This window comes from Micromys minutus (genome assembly GCF_963924665.1).
Source record: "Micromys minutus genome assembly, chromosome: 22".
Classification (NCBI taxonomy): Eukaryota; Metazoa; Chordata; class Mammalia; order Rodentia; family Muridae; genus Micromys; species Micromys minutus.
In genome coordinates, this window is record NC_137957.1 from 19,316,235 (window position 1) to 19,339,160 (window position 22,926).

The 22,926-nt window shown below is 35.3% G+C and overlaps 1 protein-coding gene across 1 annotated transcript in view; it reads left to right on the top strand.

Moving 5' to 3' along the window:
• Positions 1–22,926, top strand: part of TRHDE (thyrotropin releasing hormone degrading enzyme) — a gene marked incomplete at both ends in the record, with an annotated part of 372,282 nt that overhangs the window by 324,877 nt on the left and 24,479 nt on the right. The window contains 3 exons of the mRNA XM_080935655.1: positions 10,323–10,470; positions 12,463–12,560; positions 13,829–13,936. Coding sequence (XP_080791781.1) covers positions 10,323–10,470; positions 12,463–12,560; positions 13,829–13,936 — 354 coding nt within the window. The remainder of the gene's footprint in view (positions 1–10,322; positions 10,471–12,462; positions 12,561–13,828; positions 13,937–22,926) is intronic.

Below are 22,926 nucleotides of genomic sequence, written 5' to 3' on the forward strand. Positions count from 1 at the left end.
TTTAAGTCTTAAAAATTAATAGAAATGTTTTCCCTGTGTTATGCACTTGCCCATGAGACAGGTGCTGGAATATTTTGGAACATTTTGCTTACAGATAACCAAGTCAATCTTCTCATTTTGGCTGTTTTCTCTGTGGTCCTCACCATACTGTCAGCCTTGCTTCCCACTCCTGATTTAAACACATGATTCAAAAATAACTCTGGAAAGTTTTGATGCTCAGGGATTTATGGGAATTTGTGTGTAGAATCCACACCGCAGTACAGAGGCCCTGTCATCTGTGTTATGTCTGTAGGACTGGTCTGGGATTTATGGAGGAGATAATTCAGAATAGCGTAATAATTTTCCATTGGCCATTACGCTATCATTTGTTGCTTTGTCCTTAAGGGGAAAATGGATGTGTTGGGGTCTGTACATAAGTTTAGTAGCTTGGTGGAAGGAACAAATCAAGGTCAGAATACAGATGTTGAACATGTGGCTGCTGATGTCTCATTCTGGGTCTCCATTCCTAAATCTGTCCATACTTGGGCAGAGCTTGACAGTTTACAAAATGCTCTCATACTTTCTTCCTTTTGCTTTCTGGGACTCTAGAGGTTGAAGTTAAAATATGCCTACACTTATACTTCTATAGATAACTGGTGGTAGACTGGAGATTTCCTTCTGAGATTTTTAGGTGAGTTGGTCTATCCTTGGGTCCAGGACTTAAGCCTTCTTAAAGTAGTGGTACGAATATCACGGACATAGTAAAAAAACATACTGGATTAAATACTAACTCTGCCTTAATTTAAAATATGACCCTGAAGAGGTAGGTAATCTTTCAGAGTCTGTTTTCAACTATACATTGGGTATTGTAATAATAGTTTGAGGTTTTGATTACATAATGCAAATGCAGAATTAACAGCTAAATGGATACACACAGAGTGATGCATATATGTTGGTCATTGGTAATCGATTTGTGTGGTGTGTGTTTGTGTGTGTGTGTGTGTGTGTGTGTGTGTGTGATGTTTGGTTATTTTTTTTTTGTTTGGGACAAGTTGCTGTTGGACAAAGATTGAAAACATTCACTTAGAGACTTACTAAGAGTTACTTGATTATGACTGTATGTTAACATCTACCTTGATACTGTGAAGTTAGGTAATCTGTCTGTCTAGAACATGCAAAGCATCACATAAATATAGTCTTTATCTCTAGGATACAAAGGATACATTTAACCAAAATATTAAACAGTGGTGAACTAAATCTATTATTTTTTTTTTTTAGCAGAACAGTATTAGAACAAATCCTCAGGCCTTCTGAAAAGTTTTGATGGAAGAAAAATTATAGAGATTTAATATTTGAACACTCATGGACATTATAGTCAAATCTACATGAAAAACAAAACTTTCAACCAACTTTATACCAAAGAAGATATGCCAGGTTATTTTTAAGTTATTTTGTTTGAGGGATATTTTCTCTCTCTTTTCTTCTTTCCTGTTATTCACAGATTTTCACTTAATGCAGCCAAATAGAATGTTAGAAGACTCCATGACTTCTGAGCCCATAGGTAAATGATTTGATATCCTTGTGGCAGTACATCAAACCTCTGCAAAGTCGTCCTTTTATTATTATTATCCATATATTTTGTTTCCATGTAGCTTCTTACTTCATTAGAAAACTTCACAGTGAAATAAAGAGAACTGAATGCAGTTTTAGAAATTCTGTTTCCTGTAGAAATCATAACCTATGTTGCAAATATTCTTATATTCAATCAACTTATTTATTTCATTTAAATTTTCTATTAGTTCTACTTATTAGACCGAATTAAAATATGGTTTCCTGGACACAGAGTATATTTTATTTTAAAGTATATTTTCTGATCGAATAAAAGATTTATTATTGGTCTCCCCTACGTTATCAGATTTGCAAGGAGAAGACTGAGACTTCTTTGTTTCTGATACCTTCAAAAGCAAATCTTTTGCTTGGAAAATGTCAAAGTCAGTGGCTGTGGCTTCCCGCCATCCATTTCACGTACTAAATATAAAATTTCCAAGTCAGCATGGCATGAATGGATCAATTGGTTAAGCCATAATTAGCTTCACTCTTATATGGAAAGATCCTGTGGCATGTTTGGGTTTGTCTTCCACAGCAGCTAGAATCAGTCTTCTAAAGCATACATCAGTTCTCCATGCGGTCCAGTAATTTATCCAGTTCAAAAGCTTCCAGTGACTTTCATCACACAAGAGAAACAATCCCAGCTCTGGCTGTGCATTGGGTGGGGCTGCCCCCATACTGGTGTGCAGACTGGTGGGCCTCTTGTGCTGGGGAATCATTGATGGGTATTTCATATCATACCAAATTTCATCTAGTCAAGCAGAAGGCTGCAGAAGAGGTAGACAAAAGTTCAAGAAGGATGGATTTCCCTCTGTCTGCACTGTTCTACAGGACAGTATGCACCAGGTCTCAGCTACTCTGAGGAAGATGCTTGCAAAGGTCAGGTGAGGACAACCTGCATAACAAGCTGAACTCTTTCCATATTAATTGCAAACGTGTATCTATTTTCTTAGCAAGTTAATAAAGCACTTATAGATAAAACTACTGAAGAAAAACAGGAGTATATCAAAAGGTCCGGGTGATTTTGATGGGAAGTTTGAGATGGGCCATTCTATTCTACTTTTCTGTAATTTCTATTTGACTTTAGCTGACCAAAAATACTGCCTTCCAGCCAACTTTCTCATGTGATGAACCTTCAATGTAAGAGTTATCTCAATTTAAACATTATTAACTTACAATGCTAATAAGACAGGAGAGGAAAATAATTTACTTCCTACTGTTTATGATTGCAAGGGAAAGGGAAAGAAACCTTGAGTCATACATCCTCCTCTGCCATGCATGCCAATGTCTCTACCACACCTTCAGTGACAAATGTAGTGTATGAATGTACATTTTACTCTCGTCTCTATGACAAAAGTATCTGACATAAGCAACTTAAGAGGGGAAGAACTCACTTTGACTCATAGTTCCGGAGGTCCACTCTTCTTCATGATAAAAAAGACATGGCGGCAACAGCAATCAGAGGAGTGGTAGCATCTCAACCGATGGGGCAGAAACTTGTGACTGCCTATTCCCATGAGTCAGATTTGAAGGCAGAGAACATAGGCTATAAGGAGAAGCTCAAAGGACATTCAAAGCCCCAGCTGCACAGCCCCACTCTTCCCTCTGACAGCAGACAATGCTTCCATTGTTTGTACCACACAACCTCCCTAATAATTCCACCAGCTGGTTGGGACATTTGGGCTGAACCCTCCCTGCCTCCCACCACCCCTAACACTAGCATGTTTTACTTTGAGCTTCTATAACAGCTTATATTATATTAGGGTTTTTTTTTCCAATTCAAACATAGTTAATGCAAATAAATGTGGCAAGAAAGGAAGGACTGGTGAAATTTAAAAGTCAAACTTAATTAAAAAGGGAATTTTGAGAGCATTTATATCTCTAACATAATATCCTTGTTTTTAAGAAAATACTTTGCTAATCAACAAGAGCTTAGATGCTCACTGAATGTCCCTGTCCTTTGATTATCCATGTGGCCTTTTTAAAAAATTAGATCTTTGAAATTATATTTGAGATGTTATCCCTTTTCCCTGGCCTGCTCCCATTCCCCCTCCCCCTCCACTTGTCTTCAGGAAGGTGCATTCTATTCTAATCACTCTCTCCACCCCATTGCCTTGGCATTCCCCTACATTAGAAAAACATGCCCTCCCTGGATCAAAGGCCTCTTCTCACAATGATGCTAGACACTGCTATTTTCAGCTACATATGCAACTGGATCAATAAGTCTCTCAATGTGTGCTCAGTGGTTGGTTTTCTAGTCCATAAGAGTCCATGAAGCTTTTTGTTCTTCTACAAAATACAAAAAGCTATTGACTAGATATCAGTGAATTGATTATCCATATATGTTAATAACAGAAGGAATAGAGAAAATACTGTATTATTCCACTACAATATTCCCATTTTTTCTGAAACCCTTTAATCATTGAAAATATTTACTCTTGAGAAAACCATGATGACTTGCAAATTTAAGAAAAATTTGAAAATGCTCTTCATTTTGTAAAATGACACAATATTCTTGGCATAGTTTAAGGAATATCATATCTATCAACTGCATAGTTAATGTGAGTTTCACTTTAAGATATAGTCTAAAAAGATATATGAAACACACCTTCCATTTTAAAGGTGCTGATCCTAGTTAATTAAAAGAATATGTTGGTAAAACAATGACATGTTCTATATTCATCAACATCATCATCATTTGTTTTGAGTCAGGGGTGCCCTGTATAGTCCTGGTTTTCCTGGAACACATTATACAGACCACACTGGTGTCAAATTCAAAAATACGCCTGCCATTGCCTTCCAAGTGCTGGAATTAAAGGCATATGCCACTGTACTTGGATTATACTAGTTATTTACAATAGTTATAATAGAAGTTGGATTTAATTGCTCCAGAAGTTCAAAAACAGGTTTCTAAGTAAATCTTCAGACTTGCTTAGTTGAATATTAAAAAGAGGAGGAGGAGCTTATATATATTGTGCAACCTCTCATATTCTGAATTCAATGGAGCTACAGAAAGTTACTTCTTTTTCATCTTTGAGGACAATTGTTCAGCAAAGCATGGATTGTTTATCTTTGTCCTCAATAGCTGTACAATTGGCTAGGTGAGGTACTCCACCCATGATTCTCTCCCTTATTCTATGCTCTGAGTGCAATTGGGGATTTTATCTGAGCTATAAAATTCTTCTACCAAGTGCACACAAAAGTCACTTAATAATGAGTATTAAAGAATAACAAAAAAGTAAATCATTTAAGTTGAACATTTCGGCAACATTTTAAATTTTTGCCTAAGGGTCATGAATAATTCGGTCTGTATTTTCATATATTGTTATATATGTAGGAAGCTACTTATTAGCTTTAAATGATTTCTCAACTAAGAAGTAAAAAATATATGTGAATGAGCAAGTATGTGTGTGTGTGTGTGTATGTGTGTGCAAGCTTGAAGTCAGAATATTCTGAGGATACTGTTTTCTAATATATTTGAAGCATGGAAGAAGTAATTATCATAAAATATGTGTCAAATAACTTATATGTATGAAAGCTAACCATTGCTGATGATTTAAGAGTTAACCTTCACAGGGATTCAGAGTAGTTTTGCAACAGCACCGCTGGATCCTAGGTGAAAATGGTTAAGATCAGAGCATTTGAAAATTTGCTAATATAGTCTGATTTTAATCTTCTTCTTATAAAAAAAGGTGCAGTCTTGTATGCCTAAAGACATATTTCATTGCATGCTCCAGCAAATTGTAAAGGGAGGAGTGTAAGCAGGGCAAGGAAGATAAAGGTGTGGGGGCCCAGAGGATGGAAAAACAGTTATACATGTGATGTCTGTGGACAAGCTTTGTCTTTAGTGTTTCTCATTAACTGTCCACCCACACCACGTGAGTGAATAGAGTAGATATCAGGTATGACATTTACCCAAACATTAGTAAACACACTTCCTAATTGTGGGGATATTCTTAAAACATGCGATTCTTCCACATAGCTAACAACACTTACCAGTGGTGGTGTGAATTTAAAGAGGTGTATTTCAATGTTAGGGCACCTGCATGCTCTCTACTGTGCTGAATTCTTCAGGTTAATGTGGTGCTCCATTCACTGGAACCCACACTCCTCCTATATTGATTTTATTATCAGTAGTAGTAATCACCAAATCATTATCAGCCAATTACACACACACATCTAAGATAGGTAACCAACATTATCTTATACTATCTGTCATTTTGTAACAAAGCTGATCATCTTCTTGGCCAATTAAGGGTAGTTACATATTTTGATCTAGCTGACTTATATGCAAGTATATTGAATTGTATACTAGGTAAATACTTACACATGGAGGTAGTGTGGAGAATGAGGGTAATTTGAGTATAATCTTCTTCATGTTCTCTTTGAAAACTTCATTAAAGAAGGTTAACTGCTTCAGATCATGGCATGTTTGTGTGTCGATTACAGTAGGTTTTTTTGTTTTTTTTTTTTTTGCTAACATAATAGTTCTGGGATGGTAGGTGGATTTGCCATTCGATTTTCCAGGGTTCCAGGGGGATGTTCAATATAAAATCACACTAACCCTGGCAGTGATTTAACGTTCATATTACATTATTAGATCTTTGTCACATGGCTATGCCTAACTATACGAAACACTAGGGACTATGGTCTCCCTAAAGAAGAAACAGAAAACTCATGCTTTGCTCTGTGGTAGCAATGTCTGTCATAAGGCCTCAGACTGAAATTACTCTATTTTTGTATATAATAATTACTTTCCTTGCTTAGTGTTTGTTATGTGGGAGTTATACCAGGCTAGACTCACTTTTCTTTATCTATTGCAGAATGCTACATGTCACTTTTTCAGTTTTAATTGGATATTCTCTGTATTTGCATTTCAAATGTTATCTTCTTCTCCCCCACTCTGATCTCCCCTCTCCCTCCCCTTGCTTCCATGAAGGTGTTCCCTCTCCCAACCTCCCTTTACATTCCCCTACACTGGGAAAAGAAGCCTTAACTGGACCAAACACCCCTTCTCTCATTGTTGCCAGACAATGCCATCCTCCATGACATATGCAACTGGAGCCATGGGTCTTTCCATGTGGACTCATTAGCTAGATGTCTTTAAATACCTACATACAAGTCCTGCCTCTTAGACTTGCATATATTAGCAGTTAAAGAATGAAATGTTTCAACTACTTGGAGAACACGTTCAAGTTTTCAAACTAGTAAAAAAAATTTTTAGCAGTTTCTATTACAAATATATAGGAGAGCATTAAAGCATTTGGTGCCAAAAGGTTCAAAAGGTTCTTTGTTTAACTTATAGACAGAGACAAAGAAAGAAGGGAGTATTGTTTTCTAATTGTACAGGAGGCATTATTTTTTATTTATTTTGCTTTATTGAAAATGCATTGCATTACTTTTTATTTGAAACGTCTTGCTCTGCATCTTCCTTCGCCCTTTTTACTCAGATGCCAAAGACCCAGGAATTGTCATGGGCCATGCAAAGACTGGCATAAGCTTTAAAGTTCTTTTCTTCTTCTGTGACGACTCTGGTCTTTTCCTTTTTATACACATTCTGAATGGGCATCACAGGTCCTGTTACTTGTGTGGCCAATTTAAGTTCTTCAGCAGAATTGTCTCCCTTCTTTGGAGCAGAAGCCTTCTTGGGAAGAAGCATGAGCTTGGAGCGGTACTTCTTCAGGCACTGCACATTGGCTTGTAGTGATTCTGTAGATTAGTTTCGCCTCCTTGGTCCACTGAGATGCAGATGGTGTGAGCCATATTATTGTGGATACCATCTACCCTAAGTTTCTCCAGGCTGACAGGCAGCATTAATTTTAAAATCACCTTTAAGCCACTTCTCCATTTCAGGTCTATTTCTTTAACACCATTTTTATATAGAAAATTATATTACCCATAGAATACATCAGGTCTTTGGCACCTCTAGCTACAGGTAATTCGCTAGGTTACGCAGTACCAGTCATGGTCAGTTCTGGCTAGGATATGTATGACCTGTGAACAAAGTATATGTTGTCCTCAGCAATAGGCACTTACCCTCAAGTTATAGAAGGAAAAGAAAAAAATGACAATACCCTGTACTGTTTCCAGAGGACCCCTGTATTCTTCTGACCAACCAGAAGAGGGGAAGTTTGTCTTGAAAATGATCTTTAATTTAAAGCATACGATGTTTTTAAAACAATGTTCTTCTTTAGCGGCAACAAACCCAAGAAAGCAAGATGTAATTATTATTGAAAAAGAATCCCAGCTAAAAGATAAAAGTTATTTATTTACATGATTTTGTATTTGTATTTGTAACTTAATTGGATGTTATTTATATGAGGAAATACAAATTGTGAAAAGAGATATTACAGAAACTAGTGTTTTACACAATAATCACTGTTAGGAAATTCTGAAATGAGGGTTAGTTACATGAGCTTTGATTGACTATGTGTCATAGCTAAATCAAAAATCATCCTGAGTGAGTTAACACAGTCACAAAAGAACAGACATAGTATGCAGTCACTGATAATTGGATACTAACCCCAGAAATCTCTGAACACTCCAGAAACAACTCACAGACTGTGTGAAGTTCAAGAGAAAAAAAAAAAAAAAACATTAGGTTTACTCCTTATACACCAAGAAAACTTTGACTAATTCCAGGTTACATCCTGCTTTACATGTACTTTATGCTCATTGTAACTAGTAAGATCTTAATGCACACTATCAAACCTTAATAAAAAAAACAAGCAACGACAAAAATGTATTCATATACTTTTATGCAAAAATGCTTAAAATTTGTACATTTATCTTTGTTTTTTAAAATAAAGTTCTTCAATAAAAAGTTTAACCACTTTTTGAGAAATATTCAAGTTCATTATCTGGGGCTGGTTTTTAATTGCAAATAATATACGTACAGCAGTACAAATTTGCGTATATTTGCCTATATCCTAGTTTTAGGATGTATCACATTAAGTCCTAAATATTATGAAAAATGTGTAAATGTGAATGATAAATTGCTTCTACCCTACCACATTCTATTATGCACAAATAAAAAAGATTTCTCTACAAAAGAAACCAAACAACCAAAGAAGTTCCACAATCAATGAGAGACTAATCTGTTTGGGCAGCAGAGATGGTCAAAGGTTTAGACCACTGGCCACTCTTGCAAAAGAGGAGCTTCCAAAACTCACAACCTGTAACTCCAGTTCCAGGAAATTAAATGTCCTCTTCTGGGCTCTGATGCACAAGGCACCTATGTTGTGCAGAGACATATATGAAGGTCAAATACACAGATACACACACAAACACAAAGAAAATATATATGATTTGATTACCCCCATCTCTATCTCTATCTCTATGTCTCTCTCTCTCTCTCTCTCTCTCTCTCTCTCTATATATATATATATATATATATATATATATATATATACTAAAAGTTTGTATATATTTATATCTATATGTATATGTATATATGCAAATGCTTTCCTAGTGGACTGAGGGACAGAAAGACATAAGCTTAACTGTACTTCATCTACAGTACATTCCAATCATTCGTAAGAGTTACTATCTCATGTTTTGCCCAAATGCCCACCTCTGAGAACATCACAGGGAATATTAGTTCTTAACATAAGAATTTGAGAAGTCATTATTTAGACCATAGCAAAAATTAAGGTAAAAATATAGTAAAATACATGATGTTGTTAATATAGTTGAGACTTCAAAGCTAAGACCATCTTCTAATAAACTATTAGATATGTTACTTCCATTTCACATTTGTATGGGTTTCATGGAGATTCAAGATATGCTATTTTCTTTTTTTGTTTTCTTTAATGTACAGAAGCCACATAAATTATAAGTAAAATGTCCTCAAACAACTTTCTGATGCTTCATTTTCATATGTACCAAGTACTTTTATATTTGAGCTATCAAGAAGGCAAGATGGGTAAAGCGTTTGAGATGTAAGGTTGATGTCTTGTGTTCAGACACCCAGCATCCTCTGCCACAATTAAAAATCTTGATGTTGTGGCATAGGTCAGTATCCCAGCATGCACCTCTGAGGGAAAGCAGGCAAAAAGCAGGTTTGCTGCAAATTCATGGGCCCATTGGCATGACATTCGTAGGAGTAAGTGGGAACTGACACTCAAAGATGTCTTCTGACCTCGACATGTGCACAGTGGTATGCACAAACCTGCAATAGCATACCACATCACAACACACACACACACACACACACACACACACACACACACACACACACACAAAGCATCAAGTTAAAATAGTTTATATTGTTATATGACTTACACATTTAAAACATAAATCGGTGGTTTAATTTTAGCCATTCTTTAGAGAACAATATGAACTAAAAGTCATTACTTAGAACTACAGGGAATTACAAGCCAGTGATCAATTACTTTCAATCACTTTTTTTTTCTCAAGAATTTCTGTCAAGGAAAAACCTACTGGCTTAGTTCAATTTCCATAGTTCTCTCCTTTACAAAAACAAATTCTGATGTGTTTGTATTCTTGTAACACTTTAACTCTCTGACTCTGCACATATTTTGTGACTCTGGCACCCTAATAGGCCATTGTTTTAAAAAAGAAAAAATTTATTTTTATATCATTTAGTGTCCTCTCCTCAGATTATGATGGTTTTTGCTTTCTGGATTTTATTTCCAAAAGTAAAATCTTCATTTTGGCATTTTTGTGCATCTTTTTTCTATCTAATTAACATTAACATTCTTTTGACTGTGCAGGGCAGGCTATTTGCCTCAGAATATTCCCCTAGAGATCATCAGATACCTGTCTGAGGAAAAGGATTTTCTTCCTTGGCATGCTGCCAGCCGAGCTCTTTATCCTCTGGATAAATTACTGGACCGCATGGAGAACTACAATATCTTCAATGTAAGAATATAGAATTTCTCCTTTCTAATATTCAGAAGATAAACTATTTTCTCATTATGCACTATGCAACTGGGTCTGAATTATTTCATTGCCTCTTGCTCATTTAGGCTGTTATTTTTGTCCTGATTTTCTATGCAATACCGATGACAGTTATTTGAAAAAAAAAGAAATTTAACACAAGCTACCTTTTATTCTGGCCTAAAAGTGTCAATTAGGCTTAAGTGCTTGAGAATTTAAGAAAGAATGTACATGGCAAATCCATAAAGTTCAAACTTAACTTCTTCAGAGTTAAAGGGCTCTCTGTTCACAGAGGACTTAACCTGAGTAGAGAGATCTCAGAAAACTTAACTGAATATAGACGGTTTCAATAAAGATTCTTAGTCATTATTTTTATCCAAAAGGGCATGGTGAATTCAATGCACCTCCTTAATTAACAAGGATAAGATCAACATTGAGGCCAAAGCCCATTCATAATTGGGTCCAAGGGGATACAGGGCAGCAAACAACAGATAATCCAGGCAGACACAGAGGCATGACACACATTCCAAAATGGTACCTGACCAGATTTCCTAAGCTTAAAGTACAGGAAACCAAATTGTACTGCCAAGAGCACCTAACCGGATTCAATGATCATTTTGAAAAATATTGGGATTATGTACAGTTAATGAGCATTTGATTTCTTGCTTTCTTAACATGGTTACTTAGTGCACTGTAAATTTTTCTTCAGATATTTTAAGAACCTGTACTGTGCTTTATGAAATGATTTTGTGACTTATGACATAGGTCTGTGAATTAACATACACAATTGAAATTATTCATAGATGGGTTGCCAGCGATTCAATATATTATTAGAACCATCTAGGTTGTCTAATGTTCATCACAGTTGCCTCGTTGCCCCATGTTTTTCTTACCCAAAGGCTTCATCAAAGTGACACTGTCAACTTACTATTTTAAAATTGAGAATAATCATGCCTTGCATGTTCATTTTTGTTAGTTTTGCATAAACCCTTAGCAACAGACATGCAAAGAAATGTGTCATTTGAGTTAGGGGATAATGTTTATCTGCTAGAGAAAGCCTTATATTTCCCTTTATCCCTTACAAAAAGATATTGAAGTATGAAACTCCTAAAAAGGCAAAATACACTCTCGTGTATATGTATACTTTTGAATAGTATAGTTTTGTTAGACTCCTCACTTAGAATAAAAGTTAAGTGATGTTCTTACTGTAATTTTGGTGCTTTCATTCCTTAGACAAAATTTTAAAGTTACATAAAAGGAAAGGAGAGCATATCTCATGTCAGCATTGATATTTAAATGCATCATTAGTTGAACAGATTTTGGAGATTGTGATGCTATATCACTGTCTGAAAGTGCTGTGTGCATCCTCTTTTTCATAATCCCATCCTATTCCTGGACCAGTCTAACAGCTTTGCATTGAGTAGCCTCTATTGATGCAAAAGGTACAAACATTAGCTGTTTCAGCTGAGGAGAATAGCCCAGAGATTACAATTGTTTTCTCTTCTTCTGGAGGACCACCGCTTACTTACCAGCATCTGCATTAGCTTGGGTAGCTTACAGTCACCTATAACACTACCTACAGTAGATCTGAGGCCCTTTCCTGCCACCTAAAAGCACCTGTTCACATCTGGCCTCTATTCACATAAACACCACAAACAAAAATGCAACCTGAAAAAGTATTATCAGATGAGTATTTTTCTAAGATTTATTGATGTCTGGTCACATATATGCATGTATAAATCTCACCCTGAATCTTCCTCATTTTCCCTACTTTATTAAGATTGGTCATGAAAAAAATTAGCACAGAATATTATTTAGTTAGAAGAAAAGAATACTGTCTTCTATGTCTGAAATAGTACGTTGAATAAAAGCATGAAGGAATTGCATGGGACTATGAAAGTTTTGTAAGTTAATTTAGAGAATTTTGGAAGAGGGAAAGTAACATCGTTTTGGTTTCCTCCATTCTCCCTGCAGGAGTATATCCTAAAACAAGTGGCAACTACTTACATCAAGCTCGGATGGCCAAAAAATAACTTCAATGGATCTCTCGTTCAAGCTTCCTATCAGCATGAGTACTGTTTTTCTTATTTGTCTCCTTTCCCAGTGCTGTGCGAACACACACTGCTAGTGCACTTTGTCTTTAGCATCCTGAGGCTGCCTTTGTCTCATTGTGTATGTTGCATTTCACTCCCAAGGAATGACTACAGCTCAAGAACAATTTTTGTGGCCTGATTATAAGAACAGAACAGTTCACAGCTGTGTTTTAATTTAAGATCTGTCCGTGATGTGATCTTGGGATGTGGACCTGCACCCTTGAGTGGAGGACTAGTTCCATAAAACAATGTGCTCAATTTCTTCAGCCTAATCCAGTATTTTTACTCAGCAACCTAGGGGATTGCTGTATCTAAACCTATTTTGTGTTATCTTGTACTTACATGCCATATTAATTACTTTTTCATGCAGTAATGAAATAAGTTGTAAAGGAAGCAATGCTTTTCTACACAGTATATTTAATACAATATATTTCATGCACATATATGAGGGAAGGACTTTCCTTCCCACAACTCCTCCTAGACACAACTCATCTCTTCACCCACCCAACTCTGAATTAAGTGAAACCAAAAGAAAGAAAGAAGAAAACAAAGGCAGACAAATAAAACCCAGTAAGACAAAAAATAAGTAAACAAAACAAAAATGTCATCAGTTTTTTGATAGCTAAACTACTTCTTTGCATGGAGTATACCATGGAATATGATGGTTATATAAACAGTGATTTTAACTGGAGAAAACTGATTTTCCCTTGTATAATTTGAACCTGTACAAACCTAATAAAGGTTGTTCCAGTCTTTGTGGGTAGGTTGGTTTACAAGAATACTTTCCAGAAGTCATCATTAATGGTAGTAGGTGAGGGAGGGGAATTATTATATTGTGTCCCCACTCAGGAAGCAAGGAGAGGTGACATTTATGACTCACTCTGGCTTCTTCCCTTTCCCTGAATGAGGCCTAGACCTCTGCCCATGGAATGGTACCATGTGCATTCCGAAAGAGTCTTGTTTCTTCAATAAACTATCTCTGAAAACAAGAGGTACATCAGAGACTTATCTTCATTACTAACTTTGAATTCAATCAAGATGACAATGGAGATAACCAACATATGAGAGATTGTGGTCTGTTAGTCTCTGTTATTCCTATGTGTGTATTTTCTATCCTTATGCAACCAACCATCTGTCTGTCTGTCAGTCCGTCCATTGTCCATATATCCATCCAAAATGAATTACTCTGATGTTTTTTCAGATACTAACATTTTCTTTAACCATTTTTCACCTTTCACAATATACAGAGAGCTACGGAGAGAGGTGATAATGTTGGCATGCAGTTTTGGGAACAAGCACTGTCACCAGCAGGCATCAACACTTATTTCGGACTGGATTTCCAGCAATAGAAACAGGTATGTTGGAGCACATCTTTCAATTCTGATGACATATTTTCAGATCTAGGTGGCTACATCCCTCTTATCAATTGGGGAAAAGCAAGGCAAATAAAAATACATAGCAGATTGTTCATTGTCTCAGCCTCTCTGTGGTCAAAGTAACAACTTGGAAGCTACAAAGCACTCATCCTGTGATGATTACTCAGGTTTTAGGCTAAATTTCTTTGTATAGGTTGTCATTCTTCATCTATCTGTGTGGCGGGAAGCATCACTTTTTATTAAGTCTAGGAACTTTCTTATATGAAAGAAATTAATGTAATTTAAACTCTTAAAGGTTTTTTCTTAATAAAGGTTGAAGTATTTATTCACAGTCACCAGTATAAATTATCAACAAAGTACCAGGACCGAAATTTATATGAAAAACAAAATCCAAAAGGTTGTAAACAAGGCCTTTGCTCTTTGGGTGCCCCTTGACAATGACCTTAGCCTTGTATCTTATCATAGAGTTCTGTGATGCATAATATTAATACAAATGTAAATTTAAAATTATTTAATAAAATGTTTTTAAGAAAACATTATTCTATGAAATGTCACATTTTAATGCAAGTGACAGAGTATCACACCTCTATATTTCTTACAGATAGACACATCATCCTAGCATAATTATAGATTTTTGAATTTCAAGGAGTCTTTGTTCTCACACAAATGTATATGTGTGTATGAATAAGATCTGTGTACATATGTGCACATATATCTATAAGACATATATACGTATGCTACATTTATTACTTTCATTAAAACATATTTCATAGAATGTTTTTAAAAATATATTTTTAAATACACATATATATCTTAATTCTCATATACATATATAAATATACATATATTTTCATATATATGATAGGCATGTATATGTGTGTATATATATGATTATTTGTCATACATGTATGTGTATTTATGTGTATGTGTGTGTGTGTGTGTGTGTGTGTGTGTGTGTGTGTGATTAGTTTCTAGCTTCCATGATTAGCTACAAAACAACAGTCTCATGGAAAGGGAAGGGTAGCTAAAAGATAATGTCTTGTGTGTCACAAGAAGTTTAACTCTGATGTAGGTCATGGTGTTGAAGACCTCACAGAGAAACATATAGAACTTTAGTCATTAACACTTGCTTTGGTATCAACTTGATAACTGTCCTAGCAACAATTTCACACTTAAACTTGATACCTCTCTGAGTCCAAACAAAATGTGTTTAGAGGTGTGGTTACTGAGGGAAAGCCTTCATTGGAATGTTCAGTGATTCTTTAATGTTTCTCACTTTCTCTCCCAGCTTCCCCCTGTCCTTTAAACGAATTGTTCTACTCCTATGCTAATTTAAGGAGGAAAGTACTTTGTCACTATCATCTGTCAATTGATCCATCATGCATTTAAGTTGATGATTAAATTTCATCTGTCTTTTCTAGGCCTAAAGTGTCATCATTTTTAACATTCCAATGCGACAATTTTTAGAAGACTTAGGCCAAAGGATAGTAAGTCTTCTAAAAATTGTCGCATTGGAATTGGACACATTATGCCTGCTCTCCTTACATCCTCCGAGTCTACCACATGTAATATGAACACAGAACATTTATTTAAAATGTAAAATAAAAAATTATGACATGGTCATATACACAATAGAAAAAGAATGAATGACAATAACATTTACAAATTATAGTCTCTTTTTTCTTATGCTTTATTTTTTACAATGTTTCCTATTGATGTATTTATTATGTTCTTATTGGCTATAAATACATGCCCTTCTTTAAAGCTAATAATTGATTTTCATTTTTCACTTAAACTTATTTATGTGAAAATATTTTCTTACCAGGTTATTAAAATGTGTTTGATAATACTGTATTATAATTTCCCCAAAAGCATTCTGGCTTAGCATCCACATTTAAAATTAATGATCATTGTGAAAAATCCCCTAATTTAAAAAATAGTCATTTCTGAAAAACTTTATTAAGCAAGTTTTTGTATCAAATGGTAGCTGAAAATCAAATAGAAGTGATCTCAAAATTAACATTGCATAGTTCTGTTAATGGTATAGTAGGACAATGGTGTTCAATAAATTTTTAGTTTACTTTCTGAAAAAAGTAGGCTCAAAAGAGAAGAGGAGGATGTGCCAAAGCTATTCCTGCTTGGAAGAAGCTCTTTCTCTCCCCTGATAGAGAACACTATCTTAATGAGACTGGCTTGCACCAGGGGCAGCAGTGGCTCTGTACCAGAATGTAAAGCAGGGAGATGGGATTCCAAATGGCACACACAGGATGCTGACTAGTTCAATAAATATACTAGTTTTCATCCAAAGCTTTTAAAAATCTATTATTCCAGTAATTCCTTTATGCATGGAAGTTTATGTGTAAGTAGTCAGCTCATTTTGGCTGTGATAATTCTGCCTGTATTCATGGTAAAAGTCATTAAGGTGGAGCCAAATATTTTATGACTCTTCTGACAGTGTCTTCATTACTTTTATGATCTCTGCTTTGTTTTCTTTTGTGTTGAGGCATGCAAATTTGCTAAATGGAACTTACTCGGCTTACTAACAGTTGCTTAAGCAACTGTGCGATATGCCCACTGGTGGTCTACTGAAGCAAAGGAGCATGATATCCACTGATGAAGTGTGTGTGAAGATTCTGGGCTTTCTATCAATTATTCATATGGCATCTTAATAGTAGAACAACAGCAGGAAAGACAGTTGACAGTTGGTGCTAGGCTTAGCTTTCTTCTCTTTCAATAAAACATTTTTATTGGCTATCTGGGAATTTCACACAATATACCCTGGTTACACTCACTTCCCAGTTCTCTCAATTCTACCTGCCACTCTTGTGAACTCCCTACCTATATCCTCCCTGAGAAAAAGTAAAATAAAAAGAAGGAAAGACCACAAGTCTAATTTGCATCACCTGTATTCTTCATGGAGCACAGTCATGTGCTCAGCCCCTTAAAAGAAAGTGGTTTAAAAAATACACGACTTTTCATTCACAAGCTTTCATCATGTATTATTTCCATAATTCCTTCATAAATGAAAGTTTATGCATAATTGGTCAGCTCATTTTGGTTTTGATAATTCTTCCTTTGTTCATGGTACAAACTATTAAGTTGGAGCCTAACATTTTATAATACTTTTGATAGTTTCTTCCCCACTCGCACCCCTACCAGAAGTCATCAGTCGTGGAGAGCTACAACTTAGCTTTCTTATCACAGTTTTTGATAGTTCTCTTCAATGGTTTCCTATATAGGCTGTTATTTTGAAGAATGATGGAGAGTAGGAAATATGTAATATCACCAGAAATCAAAGTTTGAGTTTAGTAAATAAACAGTAAAGAGAAAGAGAGGCTTGAGTTGCTTAGTCAACTTTCTTTACCCACTCTTTGTTTACTTACCTGGAACCTTGCAAAGGTAATTTGTAAAAAAATTATCTAAGTGAGGAGCACTGGGAGTCACAAAAATAGCATGGGGAACATGTTGGAAGCTGTGTGTTTCTTTTGAAAACATAGAACAATGAATCTGGGTCGTGAGGTTTACATATCTTAGGAGGAGCTGAGGAGCTGTTTAAGCATCTTGACTAGTTAAATAAATGCCCAAATCAAAAACCCTGGATTCAGGAAAATGGAACAGATTGGAATGTCAGTGTAAGGAGGATAATGGAAACAGAGTGCCACAAATAGCAGGAGATGATGGGAGCAGAGAGAAAAATTCAGGACTTACAGCGGGTGATAAATTGAATGAGTCGACATTCTGATCCCTTTTAAATATTCAAATGCTACAATGTGTTGAATTGTAATGGTGATGTCATGCATAAAAATGTATTGAGCTACATTCAGGTCTTGTTAGGTTGCAATTTGCAGGCTAAGTTCAGTCGATTGTCACAGTTCAGAAAGAAGACAAATTGTCAAGCCCTCAGTAGAGAACAATACAAATGATAACAAGATCTTGTAAATATGAACTAGAAGAGAGCTTATGAGACCTAGAAATTTCCCACCTAAAAATAAAGGAACAATAAGAAAGACTGGTCTTTTTCATTATTAATATATTAAAAACATAAACCAAACATAGAAAGTAGTTTCTCTCATTTGTGGATAAATAGATAAAAAACAGAAGCGTCATTGAGTCATGCATACAGCATACCCTGCTACAGCTGTTTAATTTCTCCTTGACAATCTCTGTGCTGGCATGCAGTAGAAGCTATACCATTGGACACATAGCATTTTCAGTAATAGATTTAAATGGAAATTACATGTGTACCCCCAGAATTTTTTCAAATAGCATTATAGGACACAACACAGGCCTCCCATTCTGAGTGTGACAATGGCTAGTTAACATTGAATTGGTGGAGTGCACAGTCCATATAATGTAAGCCAGCCTAGTAAGTCCCCTCTAGAATACATCCCTTGATGTCTCTCTTTTTGTAGAGATCCCTGGGAAATGCACATATTAACTTCATATGAAAGATTTACTGAATAGATAAGAGTACCATATTCCAACATGTAAACTAGAGACTGACATCTCAGCTCTACTTTAAGAAATACTTTAAAATGGAGATGGAGAAATAGCTCAGTTAATGGACAACTTTTCAGGCACCTGGATTCTATTCTTTGAATTTTTATGTGTTATAACATCTTCCTAAAATCCCAATACTGGAGAAGCAACTACAGGAGATTCTTTAGAAATTACTGGTCAACCAAGCTAGTATATATAGTGAGCTCTGGCTAAGTAAGAGGCTTTGTCTCAAAAATTAATGTGGGAAGTTGCTGAATAACAACACCTCATATTATCCTCTGGCATCCACGATCACCCAGACACACAGACACACAGACACACAGATACACACAGACACATACAGACTCACACATATATGCACACAGACACATATACACACATATGCATACATACACACATATGCACATACACACGCAAACATACAGACATACACATAGACATACACATGCACACATACATATGCATCTATACATGCGTGCACAAATTTCCTCTCACACACAAAATCATACCCTTTCCAAAGACAAAGACTATTGAACTGAAATGGCTTTAAAATTCCTTTTGAAATAACTCCCCCTCCCAAAAAAAATAGAGGAGCCTCTCTGAAATGTTATGAGTTTAATTCAGAAACTTCACTACTCCTGTAATTATTCATAATGTTACTAATAAGTTATTAATATTGGTCATCAATCTACATTTACTTTACCTTTAATGGTTGTTACATTTCAGAGGCTGCCAGGTTTTGTGTACAATCTTACTTAACTTAGCCCAAGGAAAATGCAGGTCCTTCATTCAGAAGTTTAGCATCTTGCCAAGATGATCAGTAGAATGACAGCACTACCTGCTCTTTTCAGCCTGATTTCTACCCCTACTACATTTGGTTTATTGTAGATCAAGTTGACCTATATAATTTTTCAAGAATGGTTTAAAATATTGAAAGACTAAAAGCAGTGCTGTGTTACATGCTGTCTGCAGTAGCAGATAGAAGTAAATGGGCAAGGAATCTGTACCTCTAAGCTTCATCATGCAGCATCCACAACTGAGGATATCAGTCTACTAGGTACCACTTCTGTATTTTGTGGTTAAGTTGGTAGAGTAGGGGTTTAATAGTATATATTTGTAACAAGATCACAATTAATGTTAGTACAGTATCTTTGGGGGACATACTTTGGGAACTGATGATGTAAGCTAAGAGAATTTGCCTGAGTAAATTACTTTTGTGATCAAATAGAGGTTATTAAACTAAAAACCTGTGACAAACTTCCTAAACTTATTTGTCAAGTGACAATGATCTATCTGATCAGCCACTCAGGCTAGGAGAGGTCAGTAAGAGAATGTCTACCTCGCTTCAGACACCCAACCTTCAAATGAAAGAAAGACAAACTAACAAAACGACAACACAAAGTTCCTTTGTTATAGTGTGCCTCTCTCTGTGGGATGGTTAGTGCAAATTCTAAGTAAAGAAATCTGTGATAGTATCCAATGTTAAGCCTACATTACATAAGTTTGGGGTTTACAAAAGGTCATAGAGGAAAAAACCAGTATTATCAAAGTTATTCTAAATTAAGACAAAGAGGATATTTATTCTTTTTCCTTTCCTTAAAAAGCACAGACCATCTAGGTCTCTAAATAAATATCACCTTTTCTTTCTTCTTCGTGATAATTTGATGACACATACACCCCCATTGTTCATACCTTATTACTTCTCATACAATAGACATAGAAACTTATACCATTTATCTTCGTCTTTCACCTTTGTCATCATTTCTTTACTTTTACTGGAATATTAATATGGTAGGAGAAAGGAATACTTCTATCACGGTTTAAATAAATTGATTTAAAATATTTGAGGACAGGAGATGTGGCTTGGTGGTTAAGAACACTAACTGTTCTTTCAGAGGGTCCAAGGACAATTCTAAAACCCACATGATAGCTCACAACTGTATGTATCTCCAATTTCATAGGATCTAGCACCCCTAAACAGACCTGCAAGCAGAGCATCCATGCACATAAAAATAAAGATCTCTTCTTTCAAAAACTGTATATTATCTACCTCTAAAACAAGGATTTAGTTTCTCTTACAGTCCATGAGATTTGGGAATTTCTGGTCATGTTTCTTTTATATTGTACCAAATATAAATATTATATATTATACCAAACATCATAGTTTATTTTCTGTCCCAGTGCCATGTCCCACTGGAAGTTAAAGTATAGGTGAGAATTATTTTCTCTCTAGGTAGTAGAAGCAATAAAATCACTTTTATAAAAGGAAAATGTACTATTTTGGAACATGGTTCATGTGACATAATTCACAGGTTCCCTTACTCCTTAGGAATGAATATATGACTTTTGAAGAACGCTGAATTGTTGTGTAGAAGAAACTGCTTTAATGGGAAATGAAAAGGATTGTCTAAACGGAAAGCACACATAGCAGAGAGATGATCCAAGAACAGGGATTGAGAGAGAACAACACTGAGTACTTGGGTTTAACTGTGGTGTGAATGTGGCTCTTGAAACTTAGTGTTCACTGTCCTCTTAAATTTGCTTTATTTCTCTACCTGTCTTCATGTGAATCAATAGTTTTCATATTATAAATTAATTTCAATAAAAATCCACAGTCTTTCCTAAGTATAAAGACATAGCTACATCTTTTTTTATATGTGTAGACACATATAAAAAAGCACACATTCTAAAAACTGACATTCTGAAATTATGCATATCTACATTTTTCAGGAACCTTATATAATTGTTAATGTAGTCTTTATGTGCTATTTTTGAAACATATACTTATTTGTGGTCTATTTTATATTACAAGATACATAGCACACATATTAATTTTAAATTTTCTATATTTTTTACTTGCATTTCAGTATTTTACTTAAATACTAATTTATTAACTAGCTAATATTGTTTTATAACTCAGAATATATCTTCTTACTTAATAATGATCTGTATACTTCTATCTTTAGCCATAATATCAGAATATTAGAAAATATTGCTTTGGTTATTTCTAAGGGGTTAGGAAGAATGATATCTAAGAGTGGTACTATTCTCAGTGAGTTATGTTCAATATCTCCAAACTGAGTTCTATTTTAGTCATTTATATTTTCTTATGAGTGAAGGTGATCAATATCTTATATGAAGCCTTATCTGGTTAGTCTTGCTTTATACCTTGTATATTATGGAGCACACCTCATAGAGAACTGTGTGCATGCCTCCTCCTCATTTAGCCTGGGTATGAAAATCACTTTTGAAACAAGACTCTTTAAAGAGGTATTGATTTAAGTTGAAACAATGTTGAGAATACATTGAGAAACACACAGGCTTCTTTGGGATGCATATTTCAAAGATGTGTTCCATTAACATTCCCCAGAGTGAAACATCATTTTTGCCCCACTTGAGTTATATGATCAATGAAAAACAAAAGATGCTTCTCTCCTTCCTTCATTTTTTCTGGCCTGGAATTTGCTCTCCCTTTGTCATGGCATGCTGGGAAAGGTTGTCTGCAAAATGGAAGCACAACACCTTGGAATTTGGTCATGACTATACTCTCAATTCATTGCAGATCAATATCATCAAAATCATGCTTTATATTGATGCCTAATTATCAATCCTTCCATTTTTCTTAAGGATGAAAACCACAACTCTTATTTTCCCACTTTATCCTGCTTGAGGACATCTCTGATATCAAAGGGACTGGTTCCCAAGTCAACACTTGAGTAACGTGAATATAATTAATATAATGTTTAATTTTCAGCTACATGTCTAAAATCGAACATTATTGCATATCTTTCCTATTTATAAATATACCTTCTCAGCAATACGAAAGCCACTACAGCTCTTGTTTAATATGTAAGATATATTCTGAGTCTCTCATATGTCCTGTGTGTCTTGCTAGAAAGGTCCTAGGGATCCAATGTTGAGGAGGATAACATAGTTCTAGTCTTACCACATAATGACATCTTCATCACATGCCACATACATAATGTCTGATTTTCATGTGAGGTCAACACAAAGGTAAGGTGGAAAAGAAATACCTAGGGGCAGTGTTAGTGAGGGTGTCTGCATCGCAGATCTTTACCCAACCCCACATCCCCAAGAAAGAGTCATGTTAGTGAGTCTAAAGAGAAAAATTTAACCATAAACCATGATGTGTTTCCAAAACATTTCCCTCATCAGCATCCTTTCTCAAGATTAGTATCCCAGATCCCTCTAAATGTTTAGCTGATTGAGCAGAATCAACTGCCATAAGAACATCCTTTAAAAGTTTTGCAAGACTTTTTCTCCCCAGTTAATCTGCTTGTTTTGGTTTTATTTGCTGAGTAAGCAAAAGTCTTATTTAACTAATGATGCATCCTCATCAGAGTTTAAGGGAACTGCGTTCTCAGAACAGAGGATATTACCAAACAAGTTCTTTGTAGAAGCTGCACAGGTAGAAGAGAAATAATGTACAGACCACAGAACAAATGCTG